Source organism: Lissotriton vulgaris, chromosome 8 (genome assembly GCF_964263255.1).
Source record: "Lissotriton vulgaris chromosome 8, aLisVul1.2, whole genome shotgun sequence".
In the NCBI taxonomy this organism is placed as follows: Eukaryota; Metazoa; Chordata; class Amphibia; order Caudata; family Salamandridae; genus Lissotriton; species Lissotriton vulgaris.
In genome coordinates this window covers 1,185,236,466-1,185,258,155 of record NC_141696.1, presented here as the reverse complement: position 1 = coordinate 1,185,258,155, position 21,690 = coordinate 1,185,236,466, and the positions used below count along the sequence as shown (strand labels likewise).

Genomic DNA, 21,690 nt, shown 5'->3' with positions numbered 1-21,690 from the left:
AGAAATAAACACATTTCTCCTCGTTACACCATGTTGATGCATTCCCAGGTCTACCACTGATGGTAAAAATACACCCATGCTCCACGCTTATAATGCCTCTCTGGGGCAGAGTAACGCGAGTCAGCGACTTGCACTGCCTTGTGTTGCTTCACATTTACTAAGCTACGCAGGGCCATGCGAGATGGCCTGGAGTGGCAGGGTAAATATCATTCAAGGTTGTGTGTCATCCTTGCAGCCCCTTGCATGGCTTAAGGGTGAAGTAAACCCATGGTAAATATGGGCCCTGGTGTCTCTTGTTTTCTGACTCCTAGGCCACTTTTCCCAATGACCTTTGAGTTTTCAAATCCTGCACAATGCTCCCCCCCTCTCACATGTTATGTTAATAGAATTTATAGTGAGCATGGCTGCCCCAGCAGCAGGAATTCCAAGCGCCTCCCACAGGAGAAGAATCATCAAACACCATAGAGAGGCAAGAGGGTGTGAGGAAGAGCCTAGATTGCAAAGAGCCAATTTTAAGATGTTTCCTGAAGCAGATTGTGCGTATTCCTTAATTCAGAGTTCATACTATTACAAAGGGTTGTTGCCAAAACCAGAAAGGAGTGGGTCCTAATCTGGTTCTTTTTAACCGAGGGATCGCCGCCAGGTTTTAATCGGCTGAGTGAAGAGCTCTGTTTGGAAGATGGGGTTGCCTGCGTCCTGGAAGAGTAGGGGCACCTGATGCATTCATAATCTTGTGCACAGTACTAAGGACTTTAAATTGTCTCACTTCGTTCTCAAACGTAAATGTGTCATCAGACCATTTACCCATGTTTTTTATAGATGATTTAGGTGATGGAGGGGTCCCCAGGCTTTCCGGCCACCAATAGCCTCCCCTAGTCTGGGTGTGCTTTCCAAACAACAAGATCCAGGTCTACTGGAATTAGTTTTATGCTGTTATTTTCCATCCAATTACCCACTGCAGGAGTAGTGGAGAAGTGTGGCTCAATGATTAGAGCGGCAGACCCTGTTGCAGAGGTCTAGCCCGGGACCAGGGTTCAATTCCCCGCCTCGGCGGGGCTTGGGCTTAAAATTCCTTGGACCTGATAATTCTTGCCTCGGTGCCTAGTCCAATCATAGAGTCCCACTCTGCAACTCTGGGCAATAGCTTGCTTAATCTCCTCAACAGCCCCAACAACGCTAAGGATGCCTGGCCTCCACCTTGGGGGTGCCCAGGAGTGGACGCCTCACAGGGAAAGCCAGGATGGGTTCCACAGCAGTATTCGTACAAGAGCCTTGAGACCCTTGTGGGTGGGAAGTGCGCTATACAAGTATCAATTTACAATTACAATTTACATTTTTACACTTCTGAAAATTAACAATGTCTTTGGAAGCATCAGCAGAGAAAGAGATGATAAAATGAGTATCATCCACGTACGAGAGTATGGAAACCCTATAGACCTTCACAATCTCTGCCAGAGGCCTGCCATATATTTTTTAAAGAATGGGGCTCAACGAGGAGCCCTGTGCGACCCCATGCCCCAAGGGTCTGTGCGAGGATGAAAAAAGAGGGAAATCAACCTAAAATGAGTGATTGATAAGGAAAGAGGCAAACCAACACAGGGCCTTGACAAGGATACCTATATCGGAGAGGGGCTTTTCCATAGGGTAAACAAGACGGACTACCTTAGGTGTAGTACATAAGTATGGATTTCTTCTTACTTTTTTGACTCGCTTTTCCCTTTTAGAATTACCGGTCATGACCCACTGTCTTCCCAGGTCTCAGCCATTGATCTGTGTGGTAGTCTCCGGCTACCCAACTCCAGAGGTTAACATGTAGGGGATAGCATATTTCCATATATTATTCTCTCTCTTTGTCTTGGAGCCTCATGTCTTATCGTGTTGGCACTTGGGCTTATACAGGTTCATCAGGAGAATAAGGTTTGTGCTGGAAGTAGATGTTCTTGAGAGAGGGTATAAAGTGATCATGTTTAAATTAACTAGTCATTAGGCAGGAGCAATATGGAATAGGCCTTAAGATGAGGCCCGCCACTATTAATGGACGGGCACCTATACATTGGTACTGAAGGTGTGAGTAGCGCATAGGATCTTGGTCTGGAATAGGAAACACAGGTGATGCCATGCCATTTGGGACATATTTTCTAAACACCCTCTCTAAATGAGGGACACATCTGCCAGCTGGCTGTCTGCAGACAAAAGGAAACATGATATGGAAGATGAACATTAGACATCACTGAAGTACAGTTGAATAGAAGAGTGGCTGTGTTTGTCAATATGGCAACGTTTCCGAGACTGAACCTAAGAGTTAGACCTCCTTGGTTGTATTAAGTATGTCTTTGTGGGAAATCCTATTGCCATTAAGAAGAAAAATGTAGAAACTAGTGCTAGAAGTGACACCGAAATCGGCGTCAGTCACTACCAGTATATCAAAGTTGTGATTGGACGAAGGCTGTCTGATTCATCACAGTGCAGTTGTTTAGAAGTTACTTTTTAGTAGGGTCAAGTGGTGTATTTTCTTCATCTCTGTGTATTGCTTGAGGTGAACTACCATATTTCAGAGGCCCAGTATGCACCTTGTGATTATTATTGTTAGATAGCGCACGCACAAACTCTCATTTTCCAGATCATATTTTTCAGTAAAACCCGTCACATGGTCGCTGTGCTTACCCATATGACGCTCCGTCATTCCAGCTTTCAGATTCGTGCATTTGCAAGTTTCTTCTTCATTTCTTTGTTTTGAGACCCACTGACATCCTCCATGATCCCTATCAGTCAGTCTCATGATGAAGGTTCCTGTACGCCTGTCAGCAGGGGGAGGTAGCGTGCTTAGTATGAGAGGGGTCGGGGGTCGGTAGGGGGTGGGTTGTGTGCTGCAGATTTCTCAACAATCACGCCGGGACATCTTGTTAAAATACATTATTTTAGCAGCAAGACATGAGGGGGCTTAAGGAGCAGTGGAAAGACAGAGTGTGGATTGCTATGGGTACCTTAAAAGCAATATTTTTCGAACAAGTCAACATGTTTTAAAGGTTTCAAAACATAGACCAGAGTGTGTGTGTATGTTTTCGTCTTGTGGGCATGTAATAATCCCAAGTAAAATCCGACAGATACTTCACATTATGTGACTGACAGCACTTGTACCCAACGATTTACTACAGAATAAGGGGCAGATTTACAATTACTGGCGCATCCCTGCATATCGGCAGGGATGCGCCAGTAATTGTGCGCCGCAGCTCCGCCACCCTTGATGCGCCGCATTTACAATGCGGCGCACCATGGGGCAAAAACGGCACAGATCCGTCATGCATCTGTGTCGTAAAAGCGGCGCATTGCTGGAGTTGCATCACAAGTGCGACGCAGCTCCAGCAATGATCAGGGGGGCCCTATGTGCACAATGCTGCATCAAGCCTTACGCCTGCTTAAAGCAGGCGCAGGGTTCTGACGCACCATGGGCCCAAAAGTGACTGAGTGAAATCTTGTAGATTTCACTCAGCCACTTTTGGGAGGCGTTCCTGCGCCGGAACGCCTCCCCCTGCATTGGTACTCCTCTTCTGGCGCAGGGCTTTACAACGCGACGCATCTGGGAGATGCGTCACGTTGTAAATACACCGCACCATGACGCATCTTTTGTGCCGCCGCTGCGTCACAAAAGTGACACAACGGCGGCGTAAAAGCGGAGCAAGGGGCTTGTAAGTCTTCCCCCAAATGTTTAAGGGGTGTTACATCCCAAACCCCCCTTCTCTAAAGCTACGCCCCTGCCTGTCAAATATACATCCATTTTAGTCTGTAGGTGTTTGCTGCCTGATTAAGTGTGAGCGGGAAATCCGTTACGCTCGCGGATTTTGCGGATTTTTGGGAAATCCGCAATCAGCGAATTTTGCGGATTTCCTGCAAAATCCGCAAAAAAAAATCCGCGAACGTAACGGGTTCAAAAGTTGAACCCCCACTCATGCAGCTATTTTACAATGGCGCCAGCAAGCTGCCAGCGCCATTGTAAAATAGTTACAAAGTTAGCTTGCACAGGAACCACTAGATAAAACGAAGCAGGTGCTGCTTTATTTTATCTATGTGCTTCCTGTGCAAGCTAACTTTGTAACTATTTTACAATGGCGCTGGCAGCTTGCTGGCGCCATTGTAAAATAGTTACAGCTCACACAGGACTCAAGGGACCCCTGCGCCCTTCGGGACGATTGCATAGTAACACACACATGGACGCTCGAACTAGTTGATGCTCAAATTCAGTGACTCATTCATTAGCCCAAAAACAATCGTGAGCGTCGTCGAGGCTGGACAGGTGTGCCTTCTTCCCAAATCTACCGTGGAAAATCAGCTGTGATGCTGGATAGTCTTTGCATCCTTGACTTTCACGAGCGCAATACCCGTGCTGTTCCTGTGACCAGGAGCTTCTTTCTCTTCATCTGCTGTACTGATCTTTCTCTGACCTTTTATTCACACAAGACGAGGCACATACCCTACTGGGCACATTGTGTTTGCACGGGTTTCTGCAAGTTCGCACGCATTTTGTACAATTTCGCAATTTGCGAAATTGTACAAAACCCTCGCGAACTTGCAGAAACCCGTGCGAACATAAAAAATAAAAAAAATCCGCAAATTCGCGGGAATTCGCGGATTTTGCGGATTGCGAGTTCGCAAATCCGCTAAATTCACGAACGCGAGATTCGCAAAATTCGCCCATACCTATGCCTGATGCTGTAATGTCCATCAAATCTTCAAGGCTGCACTGCAGCTCCCTCTCATGCTGTTATTAGAGCATAACTGGGATCGAATATCGCCCTGACCAGGATGAGCAGGGACTGCTTGTGGAAGGGCCCGTAGCCTCATGTTGTTCACCTAGAAATCCTATTCTTTCATTATAAGGTCTTTTGTGCCCAGATTGCAATAATTAACAACAGGTTGTCAAGACAACTGTGTTGAATTCTCAGGCAATGGCCTCAGTTATATAAGCATCCTAACTACTTGCACATTGCAAAAGAAAATGGTGGTGCCAGAGGGAACGTAACACATTTTTTAAATACAGCTATACAAAACATGATTTAATTTGAACACAAGAACCCCAAACAGTCCACCTTGTCCTATTGTCATTCATTCCCTCATGCATACCTCTACATTCACTACCTAATCTAAAAAAACAAATTAGACACAGTACACAAAAATACACTGAAAATACACTGATCTGATACAAGTTGTTCTGAGAAAACCCCTATAAGGTATTCTAAGGGAGACATTCTAAACGCTAATTCACATTTTTAGTCTACACATTATTTACAGGAGGGTGATTATATCTCTATACCTATGTCAAATTAATTGTACATATAAGGGTCTTCAATGCGTACGGCCTACGTACGTTTCGGTGATTGCTGATATTTAGATCACCTTCTTCAGGGCCAGAAACCAACTAGACACAAAACAACTACATACACCAATGATTACAATCAGGGGGTTCCTGAATTTCTAAGTTTGGTAGTAGCGATGGAGAAAGGTTCCCTTGTAGTATGATTATGGGCAAGAGCTCAGTTTATCCATAAGATTTCTGCATCCGTTCGGAGAAGAAATCCTATCTTTATCTGGATTGATGGATGCTGTACGAGGACCAAATCTTTTTACGGTTTCCAAAATGATATATTTATTTTAAGTAGTTTAACCTGATATTCGTTTCTTTGTAGAGGAGAAAAATTAATAAAACAGGATCAGACTCTCCTTCCTGTCTTTATTTTGTTGGTGGACAAAGTCGAAAATCGCATCACCATCTTTTCCGATGATAAATCGGTCTTCTACAGGGGGTCCTTCGGTCTGCAACCCGCTAGTCACAGCATGTACTTTTATACGAGTGGTGCGAATCCTCCTTGAGGCAATACATAAACAACCAAAGTTTTATGAGAAGTCCAACATACCCAGGCTCATTTCCCTTCTGAACTCCCCTTTAAAGCACAATGAAAACATAAAAGATTCCCTGCTTTCAGCATAACATTTTTATTTCTGTCACTCCCAATATTGCCAATCAGCACCTCGTTAATCATGCTTATGTGGAGTTGAGCTGCCTTTCAGAAGAGTATTGCATTTTGCTGTTTACTTCCTGTGCTTCTTATACCAGGTCTGGAAACTTTCACAGGGCCTTGCGGGTGACCAGATCACTCCAGAAGAGCAATCCTGCTCTCCCAATCACGGGGATCCCACGAAACATGGGCTCAAGGCCCTGCACCCTACAGACACAGAACTCAAACCTCTCTAGATGAAGGCACATCAATAGATCAGAATCTGTAGAGCGCTGTACTGTGACCCTTAGGGGTATCTGGGTGCTGGGGAATGAGGTCTCCGCCGAAAAGCCAGGTCTTGAGAAACCTGTGGAAAGAGGGAAGAAACAAGTAGAAAGGGCAAAACAGAGGGAAGAAAAATGAACAAACAGGAAAGGCAAAACAGGGGCAGAAAAACAAGCAGAAAAGGCAATACAGAGGGTAGAAAAGTGAGTAGAAAATGCAGAAGAGAGGCAAAACGGAAGGCAGAAAAATAAGCAGAAAGGCAAAACAGAGACCAGAAAAACTAGTAGAAAAGTCAAAACAGAGCAAGAAATGATCAGAGGAGGCACAAACAGAGGGCAGCAGGTAGACAGGCAGCAGAGGGTAGAGGACTGTGGGCAAGCTAGACAGGAGAACTGTTGACGTGCGAGCTGGCACATGGTGCTGCAGAACTAGAGAACATGAGAAGCTCCCTGTCCCCCAGTTATTGCTGCTAGAATTTCTACGAAAAGAGTGTTTGGCCAAAAAATGGCCACCTAACAGAGTAGCACTTTGCCACAAGGTCAGAGAGGGCTGAGACGTAAAGAGAAGCTATTTACAGAGACAGCAAAATGAGCCAACCTTTGAGAACCACCCTGATGTAGAGTGACCTATCAGAGACAATCTCCCCAATCTATGTGAAATGATTCTATTTCTCTATCGGTGTATTCAATTGCAGTATATAACAGATTTCTATGTTTCTTCCCATAATTGTTTGTCAGGCAGTGCTTAGAAATCAGAATCTCCCATCATCTGGAAAGGCAGTCACAAAATGTTTTCTCTAATATGGCCACCAGATATGCAGATTTCTGACCGGGAAGCACAGCGCTCCCCTCTCACCCAATGCAATCCAGACACATCCCTTAATTCGGTCCTGATCAAAGACAGGAATCTAAAATAACCAACTGGCCTCCGTGTAGAGCAGGCTTTTGTGAAAGGCAACAAGCTCCGGTTACGTCACCCAGGGCAAGATGTAGGTAGCTAAATACAGGTCGGTAACCGTCCCGTTACCGACCGGTATTTAGCCCTTCCTAATGTAGGAGGCTGTAAATAAGGATTCAGTAATTTACTGATTCCTTATTTTAAGGAATCGGTAAAATACCGATTCCTTTTTCTAAGGCATTTTTGCTTTAAGGATTCAATATTTACCACCAACTACAAGTTGGTGGTAAATCCCGAATACCTTTAAAAAAGCAATGAATGGGAAGGTATTCGGTATTACTGATTCGGTAATAAGGAATATTACAGAATCGGTAAATTTTACCGATTTTTTACCTACATCATATTTACCGATTCCTAAATACCGAATCCGTAAAATTCGGTATTTAAGAATCGGTAAATTGAGATTACCTACATCGGGCCTCAAAGTAGCTGAAATGTACCAGCGGGGGCATGTTTTATTCCACCCTGAAATTACCAGCTGTGATCAACTTTTCACCATTTCTAGTTGGGATCCCTGTGCAAATGGGTATCTGCACAAGGTTTTCAATTTAACGGGCCACTATATTTATGTTCGATAATAGGTCAGTGTACACTATTCAGACATGCAATTGCTTCTCAGGACATCCAGGCTCTCAAAAAAACCATTTTTTTTTAATGCCATCCATTGTAGGCTAGTGATAGCTGCCTTGAAATTTCTGCATCTAACAAGGGTGGATCAGCGGGAGGGTAAAACATGTGTTAAACATTACAATGTAGAAGGCCTAGAGCTGGATCAGATATGGAGCCTAATCTCAGTAGGTTCAGTGGCCAGGTCTGCTGGCCTAGTGGACCAATGGATCCGCTGTAGGTGCCTGTGTTCGACCTCATGGTCACAGGTTCTAATCCCGGTGAGCCCACTCAGCCTTTCACCCTTATGACGCTAATAAAATGAGTACCATTGAATTGGTAAACAATAAACATCTGTTATTGAGCTCCAAGATACCCTTGGATGAACATGTACTTGACACATTATATTATATTAGGCAACATTGATTTTCATGAAGGAGGGGGCGTGGCTTGGGCGCCGATGGCGATGGTCGCCTGAGAGCTCGGCTCCGGGACTGAGCCCGGATTTATCCTGTAAATCGGAGGCTGCGGGGCACCCCAGACCCCGCATTCGGTTGAGCGGACTGACGAAGACCTGCCGGGACCCTTGGTGGGGCTCGGACGAGGGTTGCTCCGGAGTGCAACCAAAGTTTGCGGAGTCGCAGAGTGCGACCCAACATGGCGCCCGGACTTCTTTGTCCCCCTGGTCGGACCCACTGACTTGGAGGAGCGTCGCAAGCAGCGACTAGCGCCCGACCTCGCCATCCCCGACTGCTCTCTGCACTGGCTGTCTATTGGATCTGATTTCTCACGACGAGTTTGCACTCGGTTGGGTGGCCGGGCGGATGCCCACGTTATAGGGGACCCCGGGAGCGGACGCCCTGCGATCCAGGCGGTGGCCCATCTCGCGACTCCGCACCTAGCTGCGTCCTCCCGGCCAGCCCACTTCCATGGGAGGCGCGACACCTTGGCGCTACACATCGTCCGGTGGAGTTGGAAACCCTCACCCTGGATCTCTAGCGGGTGAGCGGGCCTGCCCGGCACGGCGACGGTTGTCTCCGCCCCCTCATCGGTGCCCTCGGACGCCGTGGCGGTGGCGTGAGTCGAAGCGGAGAAGTCTCCACAGGCCTTGGAGACGGAGGTCTCCCATACGCGATCTGAGGACCAGTAGCCGGGAGGGTCGTGGTCGACGTCTACACCCGGAGACACCTACTCCGGGACCTTCACGGAGTGCCCCCGGCGACGTGGGGAAACCTAGAGGAGCCAAGGGGCCTACCCCGACCGCCTCGGACTCGGAAGCCCAGGACAAAGAAGAGCTTGGGGACCCAAAGAGTTCTGATGGCGCGTCGATGCAACGGCAGTTCGACCGCGTCCTAGAGGCGATAACGACCACGAGATCGGCCCTCCAACAGGACATTGCCCAGGTGGCGACGAGCCTAGGTCTCCTCAGAGCGGACCATGGCAAACTTTCGGACCGGGTCAAAGAAGTGGAGAGCTCGGTGAAAACCTTGGAGCCGGCGCAGCGAACCTTGGCTGCGACGATGAAGGACGCCCTGTCCCGAATTGCGACCCTGGAGCAGAGGGCGGAGGATGCGGAAGGCCGCAACAGGCGGAACAACATTCGTGTAGTGGGCCTCCCGGAAAAAATCGAGGATGGCGACATGGTGACATACTTGGAGACCTGGCTCCGTGACACGGTGGCCCCGGAGGGGCTATCCTCCTTCTACACTCTGGAGCGTGCCCACAGAGTTCCGGCGCGGCCGCTGCAACAAGGACGCACCCCGAGGCCGGTGGTGGCGCGATTATTGCATTTTCGGGACAGGGATTTGATCCTCAACGCCGCCAGGCATAATGGTCCATTCAAAGTAGCGAACAGTCAGGTGAACATCTTTCCGGATTACACCTACGAGACTCAACGCAAGCATTTCTCCTTCCTGGCGGTCAAGCGCGAGCTCAGGAGCGAGGGCATCCAGTACTCGCTTCTCTACCCTGCAAGGCTCCGCATTATAGTCGACGACAAAACTCAGTTCTTCGACACCCCGGAGGATGTCTGTGCCTGGCTCGAGCTTTACAGGACAGGGAAAGATGGCTTCGGCTCCTCGTCCCAACAGGCAGATGAGCCGGAACAGAGACGGCGATCCAGGAGGATCAGGAATCGCCGCGGCCGCACGGGAGGGCCCTCCACTGCAGAGACGTCGTCGGAGCGGAGGGGAGTGCTGGAAGTGTTGTCGGAGTTGTCGGGTGCACGGGACGAAGCCATCGAGGAGGAGGAAAACCTGGGGGAAGAGGTGGCACCATCGGACTCGGAGGACTCAGTGACTGATAGTGCCCATACACCGGTGATCACACCGAAATCGGTGGAGGACCTTTTGGATGGACAAGGGTAACGGGGTGTGCTGCCTTATTTTGGGTGGGGGCCCGGCAGGGGGAGGCGGTTGCCGTCCATAAGCTGCTGACAAAGAGGGAGGGGGGGGTGCCCCTGTTTCTGCCCCGGGAGAGGTTGTCAACACTGTTTAGGGCTTGCTATGGTCCTGGTGGCCTAGGCGTCGAGGGCCCACTGCCTCCGCCCGGCCCGCACCTGGCCCTTAAGGCCTTCCCACGGTGGCGACCGTGGGATTAGTAGGGGTTATTGGGTTGATAGAAGGCGAGGTTTGGATGGGATCTAGATGGTATAGTTTGGGTCCTGTTCTGGGGGGGGTGGGTGAGGGTTTGGTTTGTTCTTGGGTGGTTTGGTTTTGGTTGGGGGAAATGGCCGCCATCAGTGCTGGGAGGAATGATGTCTTTTCTTTGTGGGGACCCGGATGGGGAGATTATGCGAGAACGTTATGGGACAATGGCTGATGTTGCTAACTTGAAATGTGTCACTTGGAACGTAAGGGGGCTTCATACTATGTCCAGGCGCCACAAGGTCCACGCTTATTTAGTGCGTAGGGGAGTGCAAATGGCGCTGCTGCAGGAAACTCATCTGAACAAGGCGGAAGGGGCGGCGCTACAGCGTAGATGGCGGGGGCAGGTCTTTTCCACCTCGTACTCCGCTTATGCCAGAGGGGCGCTAATATGGATCAGGGCGGGGGTCCCCTTCCAGGTCACGAGAACAGTGATAGATCCGGAGGGGCGTTACGTGGCCATCTCGGGAACTCTAGGAGGGAGGGACTTGAACGTTTGTTGTGTGTATGCTCCTAATATGGACCAGACTGCCTTCCTTTCCGGGTTATCGGGCTCGTTGGCCCACTTCTTCTCCGGGCCCCTTCTGCTTGGCGGAGACTTCAATTCCGTAGTGGACGTAGACATTGATCGCTCGCATCCACCGCTTCCCGATTCTCCGGTTCGTTGCACAGCTAAGGGTCGTCAGGATTGGCAGACTCGCTGGGGTTTGACGGACATCTGGAGGGCACATCACCCCGCAGCTCGGGATTATTCGTATTTCTCGAGCCTTCATGAGTTACACGTCAGACTGGATGGCTTTCTTGGGTCGCCCGAACTGGTCTCGGCGGCGGTCCGATCCGAGTACTTATCCAGGACCATTTCGGACCATAACCCCCTCCTGCTGGACCTTCGCTGGTTCCCCGGGAGGCCGGCGGTGCCCACCTGGAAGCTGCAACCCGAGACCCTTGAGGACAGTGCTTTCAGGGCGGACCTGGGGGACAAGGTGTTGGAATTTTTTGCATCCAACGGCGGCACCGCGAGTACCAGAGCGTTAGAGTGGGATGCTTTTAAGGTGGTGGTGAGGGGTTACTGTATTTCTAAGAAGGTGGGCATGAGGCGTGTTATCCTAGCTGACTTTGATGCAGCGGATCGGAAACTCCGCGAGCTTGAAATTCGGCGCCCCGGACATCCGGAATTGCAAATACGAACGGCGGAGGCGAGGGAAAAGGTGGCGGCAGAGGTCGAACGGCTCCGCTGTTTTGACTATAAGGCCTACACGGTCCGCTCCATCGCAGAGGGAGACAGATCGAGCGCGTTGTTGGCGTGGTTGGCAAACCCTACGCGCCAATCCCAATCGACGACAAGTATGCGACAGGCAGACGGCACCGAGGTACACACCCAACCGGAGATTCTTAGCTGCTTCCGGCATTATTACGAATGTTTATACCGTAGTCGCTCCGCACGAGACCCTGACCGACTTGAGGATTATTTACGTCCACTGGAGCTCCGCACGGTGGAGCAGGAAGTGGCGAAAGCCCTGGGATCCGACATTGAGCTGGGGGAGATCCGCGGGGCCATTAAACGGATGGCGAGAAACAAGACCCCGGGCCTTGATGGCCTGCCGGTGGAGTTTTATGCAGCTTACGCTGACCTCCTAGCCCCTCGACTATTGGTGGTCTACAAGGAGGCGAAGAGGCTGGGGCGACTCCCGAGCTCGATGTGTGAGGCGTTGGTGGTTCCTCTCCTTAAACCAGGCCGAGACTCGTCCGACCCGGGGTCCTACCGTCCCCTATCGATGCTGACGGTGGACTATAAAATACTGAGCAGCATCTTGGCCTCGAGGCTGCTGGGACACATGAGTTCCCTGGTGCATGTAGACCAAGCTGGTTTCATCCCACGGCGGAACACGACTATGAATATCCGCAGGTTGTTCCGTTTGCTAGGGGAACCATTTGTGGATGCCCCGTCCCCGGTCGTCCTGTCGGTGGACTTAGAGAAGGCTTTTGATAGCCTGGAGTGGGACTACCTCTGCACGGTGCTGCGGAGATTCGGCCTCGGGGAGGGCTTTATCAGGTGGACCACGGTTCTATATACCTCTGCATCGGCCAGGGTCCGGGCGGGTCCACTGATTTCCTCGCGGTATCCGGTAGAACGAGGCACGCGGCAGGGGTGTTCATTGTCCCCACTTCTCTTTGCGCTGGCGGTGGAGCCACTCGCGCTGCACCTTCGGTCGGGAGCCCATTATACGGGCTTGTGGACGCCTGCGGGCCCGCATTATGTTTCACTATATGCGGACGACCTGTTGCTTTTCCTGGAGGACCCGCTCGACGCTTTACGTGGAGCGGCGGTGGCGCTCACAGAGTTCGGGGAGGTCTCGGGTCTCCGTGTGAATTGGCCCAAGACCTGTCTTTTCTCCGATACGCAGGGGCACTCCTGCCCCTGCCCTAAGTAGGGAGATTAGGTGGGAACCCGACTGCTTTAAGTACCTCGGGGTATTTGTTTATCACGAACACCCTGACCTACTAGATGGGAACATTGCCTGCAGCATTCGGGCACTCAGAGGCTGCATGGCCTTCTGGGCCACGCTGCCGCTTTCGGTGGCGGGTCGGATCGCCCTGCTTAAAATGGTGGCGCTTCCCCGGTTATTATACTATTTCCGGACTCTACCGATTTGGGTCCCACCGGCCACGTTTCGACTGTTACGCTCCATGGTGGTCGGACTCCTCTGGGGATCGGGCCGCCGGCGGGTAGCCCTCAAAACCCTGATGAGGCCGAAAGACGAGGGGGGGCTCGCGGTGCCGGACTTTGAAAAGTATTATCTGGCGGCGCAGCTCCAGACCTTCACCCAGGAGGTCGCCAGGGAATTCCGGGGCCCGGAAGACGGGAGGGGAACGGGCATGGCCAGGCATGTTCTATCCTTTATAGCGCTGCGCCAGCGATTGGCCCTTCGGGACTTGTCGATGGAGGAGCGGACTATCCGCCTGTGTTGGAACCGGGCCCACGCCCGGGGCCAACTGAGGATCCCGTATGCGCCTGAAATACCGTTGGGGATGTTGACGGCCCTCCCCCATGGAGGGGATTGGTCACGCTTGGCGGCCTGGGAGGATGCCAGCTTACAGCTGGTTGGGGATCTATACGAGGACGGAGCGCTCTTGTCCTTCCAAGATCTTATTGACCGCTTCGAGATCCCCCGTGGTGACTTTCTGCTACACTCGGCCATTATGAGAGCGATCCAGGCACACTGGAAGAGCGGGCAGGAGGAACCCCCCTTATCTCAGGTGTGCCAGTACGTGATGATGAAGGCGTTCACTTGCCTCTACGGCAGGTTGATTAACGAAGGGTTAGCTCCTCTCACCACTCTCAGAAACCGTTGGGAGGAGGACATTGGTAGGGAGATCCCGGAGACGACTTGGTCCCAGTTGGTGAGACGAGCCTGGAAGGGCACACGCAACGCCCGTTTTCAGCTGGTACACTATTACGTTCTCCATAGAGCATACCTAACCCCGGTGAAAATCAGGCGATATTTTGCCACGAATTCGGCGGCATGCCCTAGGTGTCCGGCTCCGGAAGCGGACCTCCTACATATGTTATGGGCCTGTCCAGGTCTGTCATCTTACTGGCGGGAAGTAGAGACGACCCTGGAGGAGGTGACGGGGAGAGCCCTATCATTCGATGCGGCGGTGGGGCTCCTGCACTGGTTCCCCCATACCCCCAGAAATAAAATTTCTAGTAAATTTATCGACCTAGGGCTCCTCCTGGCTAAACGAGAGGTGACCAGGAACTGGAAGGCACGGGTTGGTCCGACAGGCAGCAGATGGCACAATGAGCTTTTGAAATGGGCGGCGGGGGAGAGCGCGCTGAGATATCAACTAGCTTGGAGGCAGCGTAATGAGAAGGCGCAGGAGGCCGCGTTGGAATGGGAAACGTTGGTGCAGGCCCTCAGGGATTATTGTGCCCCCAGCGACTCTGAAAGTGAAGAAGCGACTCGCCCCGAGTCCCGGTAAACGTTTGTACTGATGGTCCTATTGCTTTCCCCGTGGGTCCCAAGGCAGATCCTGTGTAGGTGGCTCCCTGGCGCTGGTGGTGGGGTTGGGTGGGTTTTCTTTTGATTAGTAGTTCTTTGTGGGTGGGGGTTCTCTTTTCTTTTGGGTTTATAGGCTTGTTTAGAAAAGCAGATGACGGACAGTGAATCATCCGGACCAGCTCAAACATCCAACTGATCCCCCTCTGCATTTCGCCGCCCAACCCCAGGGTTGTGGGCCGGATGGCTGTGTTCGGGACTGAAGGTGGGGGGCCAGTGGGTCTTATTCTGTTGATATTGTTTATGATACAAAGCTGGTCGATACTGTAACGATTTACTAATTCCTGCAATAAAAATATATTTAAAAAAAAAAAAAAAAAAAAAAATTGATTTTCATGAAGGAGTATCCCATAATAGATTGAGCAAAGTACTAACTGTTTGAAAAAAAACAATATTTACACTGTGCAGAAGGGAGCTCTTGGATATAAGGTCATCCCAGGAGGTTTTTTTCTATGAACACTGCCCAATTAATACTTTGATGCTTAATGTACTATTCGAATATCTCAGTACTATATTGATGTGTGTTATGCCTGCTGCAACCACTCGTCATTTAAGCTCAGTTTTTAGACAATGTTCAAATCCTCTTTAATGTTCTTGCTGTTTCAGTGATCTGCAAAATGCTGCTGCAGGCTCTGTTGCTGCTGCCTTTGCCTCACTTGCACTGTGTCCAACAGAATTGGTGAAGTGCCGTTTACAAGCAATGCATGAAATGCAAATGTCTGGAAAGGTAGTAACAGGACAAAAGTAAGTATAGTTTTCTCTATGCATGTACAACTGTCTGGTAAAATTGTGGCACCATATTTTGGAATTCATGCCATTTCCTGATAGCTCCTTAGAATGTCAAGTGAGCACATATGATTGATCACTGACTTACTCAAACGTCATAAACTGAGGAGGCATTGGAATACTCAATGACATAGTTTGTATGCAAGGTTTAATATAGGATTAACTAAATATTTAATTGAACTGACTCAGTTTTCCCAAACATCAGTGTTGTAAGCCAGGTGTCGTAATTTCCTTTTAACTTTGAAAGCTTTAGTGATGTAATTTAAAGACATCATATAGACATAACATAGTATAATAAATTAATAATCTGCCCAGATATCAATGAAGGTGTTAATAAAGGAGAGAAATGGGAATAGTGATTGATGAATTAGGATATGCAATAACACGAGCAAGCAAAGCATCAATACGTTTTAGAAGGGGTCTTAACTAAGAAAAGATTAGAGAGAGGAAGAAATAGGGAGGCGAAAGGGAAAAATAACAGGCAAATTGAAGACATAGAGGCTCATTATGATATCAGGCGTAATAACTTCAACTCTGTCATGGGGCCGACCGACACCCGGTCGGCGGTCCTGACCGCCCCATTAGGATGCGACTGAACAGTGTTCAGTCGCATTCCTATATTTCACTATGAGAGCATGCATTATGGTCATAAACCGGCTGTAACGCATGCTCCCATAGTGAAATGGGAAGTGTGTTTTATCCCTGCACCCCTTGGCAGGCAACTCAAGGTGCCTGCCACAAGGTGCAGGGATCAATGGCGCCCCCTCGGCTCCAACCAGAGACTGTGCACCAAAGGGGCTCCCCTAACACGCTTTCCGACATGGTTTCCAAGTCAGACAAAGCGTCATGGGAACCATTTCAGCAACCGTGATTGTAATCTCAAGGACAGAAAGAGCTTCCCTTGAGTTTACAGGGCGGATTCCAACTGAGGGACGAGCTCTCCAAGCCCGTTGAAAGCCAGCCAGAATGACCAGCCTGTTCCTTCCCGACCGCCTCCATCATAATGACCGCCCCATTGCGAAGCAGCACTAAAGGCTCCGGCCAAAGTTCGAAGCCTTTACGGGCCGAATCGTTATCGGCCCCATAGTAATCTTCAAATAAGTTTGCAGAATAAAGTCATTAAAAATGTGTTAAACAACATTATCTGTATATTGAACATAGACTTGCAGGAGGTTCAAAAAATTACTTAAATGTACTTGTTTAAACTTATCTTTAAATAGCTAATGACATAGGTGTCACAAAAGGTTTATCTAATCCATGATTAAAATAGACACCAATCCACCATGCCTTAAAATTAACATTGGAAGTATTCTTCTAATTCAGAATTATTTTGTTGAAATACAGTAGCAAGTAAGGATTCAACTAAGTTTGTGTTAAGGGAGGAAACTACTCAGGAATATGTTAACAAGTTTAAATGGAACATCAATCTGAAGATTGGCATTGGCATCTAATATGGCATTGATTTGTTTGCATACCTGTCGCCAATAATCATAAATATGTGAATACGCAAAGAGTGCATGCAACAAATCACTTTCAGCAAAGGTACAAGACTAGCAGTTAATATTTTCATTACTAGAAACATTTGTTATCTATGTGGTAGTTAACAATGCTCTTTTATGAATAGAAAACTGAGCCTGAGTTCTATTAGCAGCACAAATAGGATTTTCATGACTCTATAGAGATCTTTTTCCCTAAGAAGTAACATTTGTGATTTAGGCCCAGTAATGTCTTTGCTATTCAAGTATCTATATAAAAATTAGGCTTTAGGTTTGAGGAGTAGTATGCAGCTAATATTATTCTCTATCATATTAGAAATATGTTTAGCAGGGATACTAAAAAGAATGTCATGTATAGTTTCCAATAAACAGTCATGATTCTTCTTAAAGGATAAGGGAACATTCAGTTTAGATTGAAAATCAGAAAAGGAAATAAAGTAATGCTTTTAAAAAATACGATTGACCCAAATTATGCCTTTAGTTGCTAAAACGAATTTTTTTATCAAGGTAAATAGGTTTATTCTACAAATAGAAGAATTTGAAAATTGTCTCAATTTTCAATTTCTGAGAAAAAAAGTGGGTTTAATAGTTTTCATGTGTTTTTAGAAATTGGGAGTGAAATCTGAAATGGTCTTTTGGAAAAAAGAAAAATCTTTAAAAGAGAAAGGGTCAATAAATGATCTTTCAATATCAACCAACAATGGGAAATATCAGTTGTCTTCTTTTAATAGCCAATACGATGGTTGTTGTAAACAAACAAAGCTTTATGATATAAAAAGAAACTAGAAACATTAATGTCACAACGTGTTAACATGCTGTATTAAAGGCAATGACAATCTTGATATTTTTGTTACATAAAAATGAGGAAAAAGGAAAATCTATCTTTTTGAAAAAAAGAAGTAGGTATATTATCTGGGATCTTAGAGATGGAATATATAACAATATGGGAGAGCATCATTTTAATTGAATGTATGGGACCCCACCTTTACCAAAATGGAAAATTTCATCTAGAGATCAATGTCTCAGATTTATGTACCATCTCAGTCATATTCATTTTAACTGTGCCCCTAATTGAATTAGTAAACCATATCCACAAATATTTTAATTTATCTGAGTTAGTTTATATAAAAACCGGACCAAACATGCAATTGTTTTGTGCAGAATATATTTTTGGGGAGAATTTGAGATTTTTACCGGTTGAAACTTTAGAGCCTAATTTAGCAAAGGAGAAAGTAACGTCCACAGAGAAAGCTGGCAAAGATGTCTCTAGGTGGGAAGGAGAATGTTACCCACATAAACCAATAGTTTCAAGTATTTATCACTGTAGGTGAAACCTAATATGCATGACTTTTGTTTGATTCTAGCCAAAAACAGGCCCGGACTGGCCGTTGAGGGCACCGGGCAATTCCCCGGTGGGCCGCATGGTTGGGGGCCGGTTTTGGGCCCCTGGGGCCGTTTTTGTTACAGGGCTGTTATGCTGCAAAAACGCCCTGTAACAAAAACGGCCGAAAACCGGCCCTGTCACAGAGCGCGGTCGCACCACTCCCCCCTCCCCTCTCCTCCCGGAGGGGGTGAGGGGGGCCGGCCGAGCACTTTGCCAGGGCCGGTTCTGGTTCCCAGTCCGGCCCTGGCCAAAAAGTGTTCTAATGCTAAAAAAAAACCAATGGTTATTGTGTGTATCCTTGTCTTGCACCTCGGGAGAATGAAAAAGTAGTTCAAATAGATTCCATTCATATAAACAGATGCTTTAGGGTAACTATACAATGTAGATATACATTTAATATTGTAGGGCTAAATCCATTCCACACCAGTGTCATGAAAATAAATGCCCCCTGCATTCTATCAAAAGCCTTCTTGGCATCTAAAGCTATGGCCACTGATTTAGAATTATATTATTTCTTGATCACATAAAAAAGCACTAGTATTATCTAAAGACAGTCTACCTTTTATGAAACCAGACTGCTCATGTTGTGTAACTATAGATTGTAAAGGATTTGCTCTTAATGTCCATATCTTTGCCAGAAAAACAAACACATGTTGTAGGAAAACGCCCCTTTTGGCATGGTTACATCCTAACTGTTTGCCTGATACCTGCTGCTAACTTGACTGAATGTGTGCTGGGACCCTGCTAACCAGGCCCCAGCACCTTTGTTCTTCCACAAACCTGTAATTTTGCCCCCACAATTGGTACACCTCTGGCCTACATATAAGTCCCTTGTGAAAGGTACAACTGGTACCAATGGGCCTTGTGACCAGAGAGGGTTCCTTAGGACTGCAGCATGTATTGTGCCACCATAAATGACGCCACACCAAGCACATACACACTGTCATTGCATGCTATGTGTTTTAGTGCAGCTAAACTAAAAGAGACAAAATGGCACACATTCTTGGGTGCCATTCCTACACACCACTGCCTGTGGCATAGATAAGTCTCCCCTCTGGGAGGCCTTACAGCCCTAAGGCAGGTTGCACTATACCACAGGTGAGGGCATAGCTGCATGATCAATATGCCCCTACCGTGTCTGAGTCAATTCTTGAACACTGTAAGTGCAGTAAAGCCATATTGAGTACATGGGCTGAGTTTGTGGCAACACGAACTCCACAGCACCATGATGGCTTTACTGAAGGCTGAGAAGTTTAGTATCAAACTTCTCAGCATAATAAACCCACATTGATGCCAGTGTTGAAAATGTATTATAAAATACGCTCAGAAAGAATCTTAGAGATGCCCCCTGCAAAAAAACAGTGTTTAGTGTATTGGCTGACTGGTCTCTGCCAGCCATCCAGCACCAGACATGTTTCTGACTTCATTGGGTGAGAGCCTTTGTGCTCTTGGAGGTCAGAAACAAAGCCTGCTCTGGGTAGAGGTACTTCACTCCTCCCACTTGCAGGAACAGCAGCACTTGCCAGTAAGCCTCAAAGGCTCTCACCTTGTGTTATGCTGATTTTGGCGGCAGCTCCAACTAGTAGAGATGCCCGCCCCCATTTTATAGCCCCATTTTTTGGTGACAGGACAGGCTGGAAAATTAGGAAACAGCTTAGGAGTGTCCACTTCGGCTTGGCACACCTCTAGGGTGGCCAGCAACTGAGGTTAACCCCTCTTTTCAGAATTTCCCATCTTGGTTTAGAGAATTGAGACCAATAGGAATAGCGATGCGTCCCTCTCCCCAAAGTAGGGGGCACCTAAAGGGTGTAGTCACCCTGGGGGACAATAGTCATTGTCTACCGCCCTCCAACTCCAGTAACACCCTCAAAATTAGTATTTAAGGGCTCCCCTATACCATGTTCCTCAGTTTCAATGACCTACAAAGATGGAGAAAAGAGCTGTGCAGTAGCAGTGAAGAAGATGACAACTGACTCATCCCCAGCCCTGCCAGTGTGACTACTCCTTCAGCAACCCTGCTCAAAGAAACCAACATGTCTCATGGCCAGCAACTCTCGAGAAACTCCAGAGACCTGAGCTTCCTTCAAAAAAGACTCCTGTAGACACCAGAATTGTCCAGCAAAAACAACCTCCAACAGGGACTCACGTGTCTTCCAGAATTGCGAGTCCCTACCACTCTGCACTCTACACTCTACATCCTCCTAGGGGACCTCAACTTCCACCTGGAGAACAACAACGACAGCAACACCGCCGCCCTGCTGGACAACCTCGCCAACCTCGGACTCAAGCATGTGGTGAACACCCCACCCACTACGCCGGCCACCCGCTTGACACAATCTTCTCCAGCAAGCACATCTCCTTCAGCCACTCCACTGGACTACACTGGACAGATCACAGCTGCGTCCACTTCACCTTCAGGAGAACCACGACCCACCACCACCACCCGCAACAGGTTCCCAGCAGAAGCTGGAGTAAGATCGTCGCCGACCAGCTCACCACCTCCCTCAGCCAGAACCCTCCCACCAACACGACGGACCCCAACGAAGCAGCCCGCAACCTCACACAACTGCGCCAATGACCTCGCACCACTGAAGAACCCTCCCAGCAGACCCGGCAGCAAGAAAGCCCCGTGGTTCACCAACAACCTCAAAAACTCCAAGAAAACCTGCCGCACCCTCGAGAAAGCCTGGTGCAACGACCAGACAACAAAAAACATGACAGCCCTCAAGAACGCCACCCGCGAACACCACCAGCTGATTCGCACCACCAAAAGGACTACATTCAAAGAACGACTGGACAACAACACCCACAACAGCAAGGAACTCTTCAGCATTGTTAAAGAGCTCTCCAACCCCAGCGCCTGCAACAACGACATCACACCCTCGCAAGACCTCTGCGACTCACTCGCCTCGTTCTTTCACCGCAAGATCGACAACATACACTACAGCTTCGGCCCACAGACCATGCACCCATCCACCGAACCAGCACCCCCCACCACCACCCTCTGCACCTGGACCCCGGTCAGCACCGAAGACACCACCCGCATGATGAACATCATCCGCTCCTGCTCCCCAACCGACCCCTGTCCACACCACATCTTCAACAAAGCAGACTCCATCATCGCACCCCATCTCCGGGACATCATTAACTGCTCCTTCGCATCTGCCACCTTCCCTGAGAGCTGGAAACATGCTGAGCTCAGCGCCCTCCTGAAGAAACCCCCGCAGACCCCACGGACCTCAAGCACTTCCGCCCCATCTCACTCCTGCCTTTTCCTGCCAAAGTCATCAGCAAGACCGTCAACAAACAACTCTCCGCCTTCCTTGAGACAAACGGATCCCTCGACCCCTCGCAGTCCGGTTTCCGTGCAAACCACAGCACAGAGACCGCCCTCATCGCAGGCACCAATGACATCAGGTCCCTGCTCGACAACGGGGAAACAGCTGCCCTCATCCTCCTAGACCTCTCTGTAGCCTTCGA

The 21,690-nt window shown here is 48.6% G+C and overlaps 1 protein-coding gene across 2 annotated transcripts in view; it reads left to right on the top strand.

The window, feature by feature from the left end:
- Window positions 1–21,690, top strand: part of LOC147698474 (mitochondrial ornithine transporter 1-like) — a 192,302-nt gene that overhangs the window by 122,496 nt on the left and 48,116 nt on the right. For both annotated transcript variants that reach the window (XR_015299340.1, XM_086935054.1), the window contains exon 4: window positions 15,151–15,288. Coding sequence is in view for 1 of the 2 variants with exons in the window: in XM_086935054.1 (XP_086791180.1) it covers window positions 15,151–15,288 (138 nt within the window). In the remaining variant the exon portion in view is untranslated. The remainder of the gene's footprint in view (window positions 1–15,150; window positions 15,289–21,690) is intronic.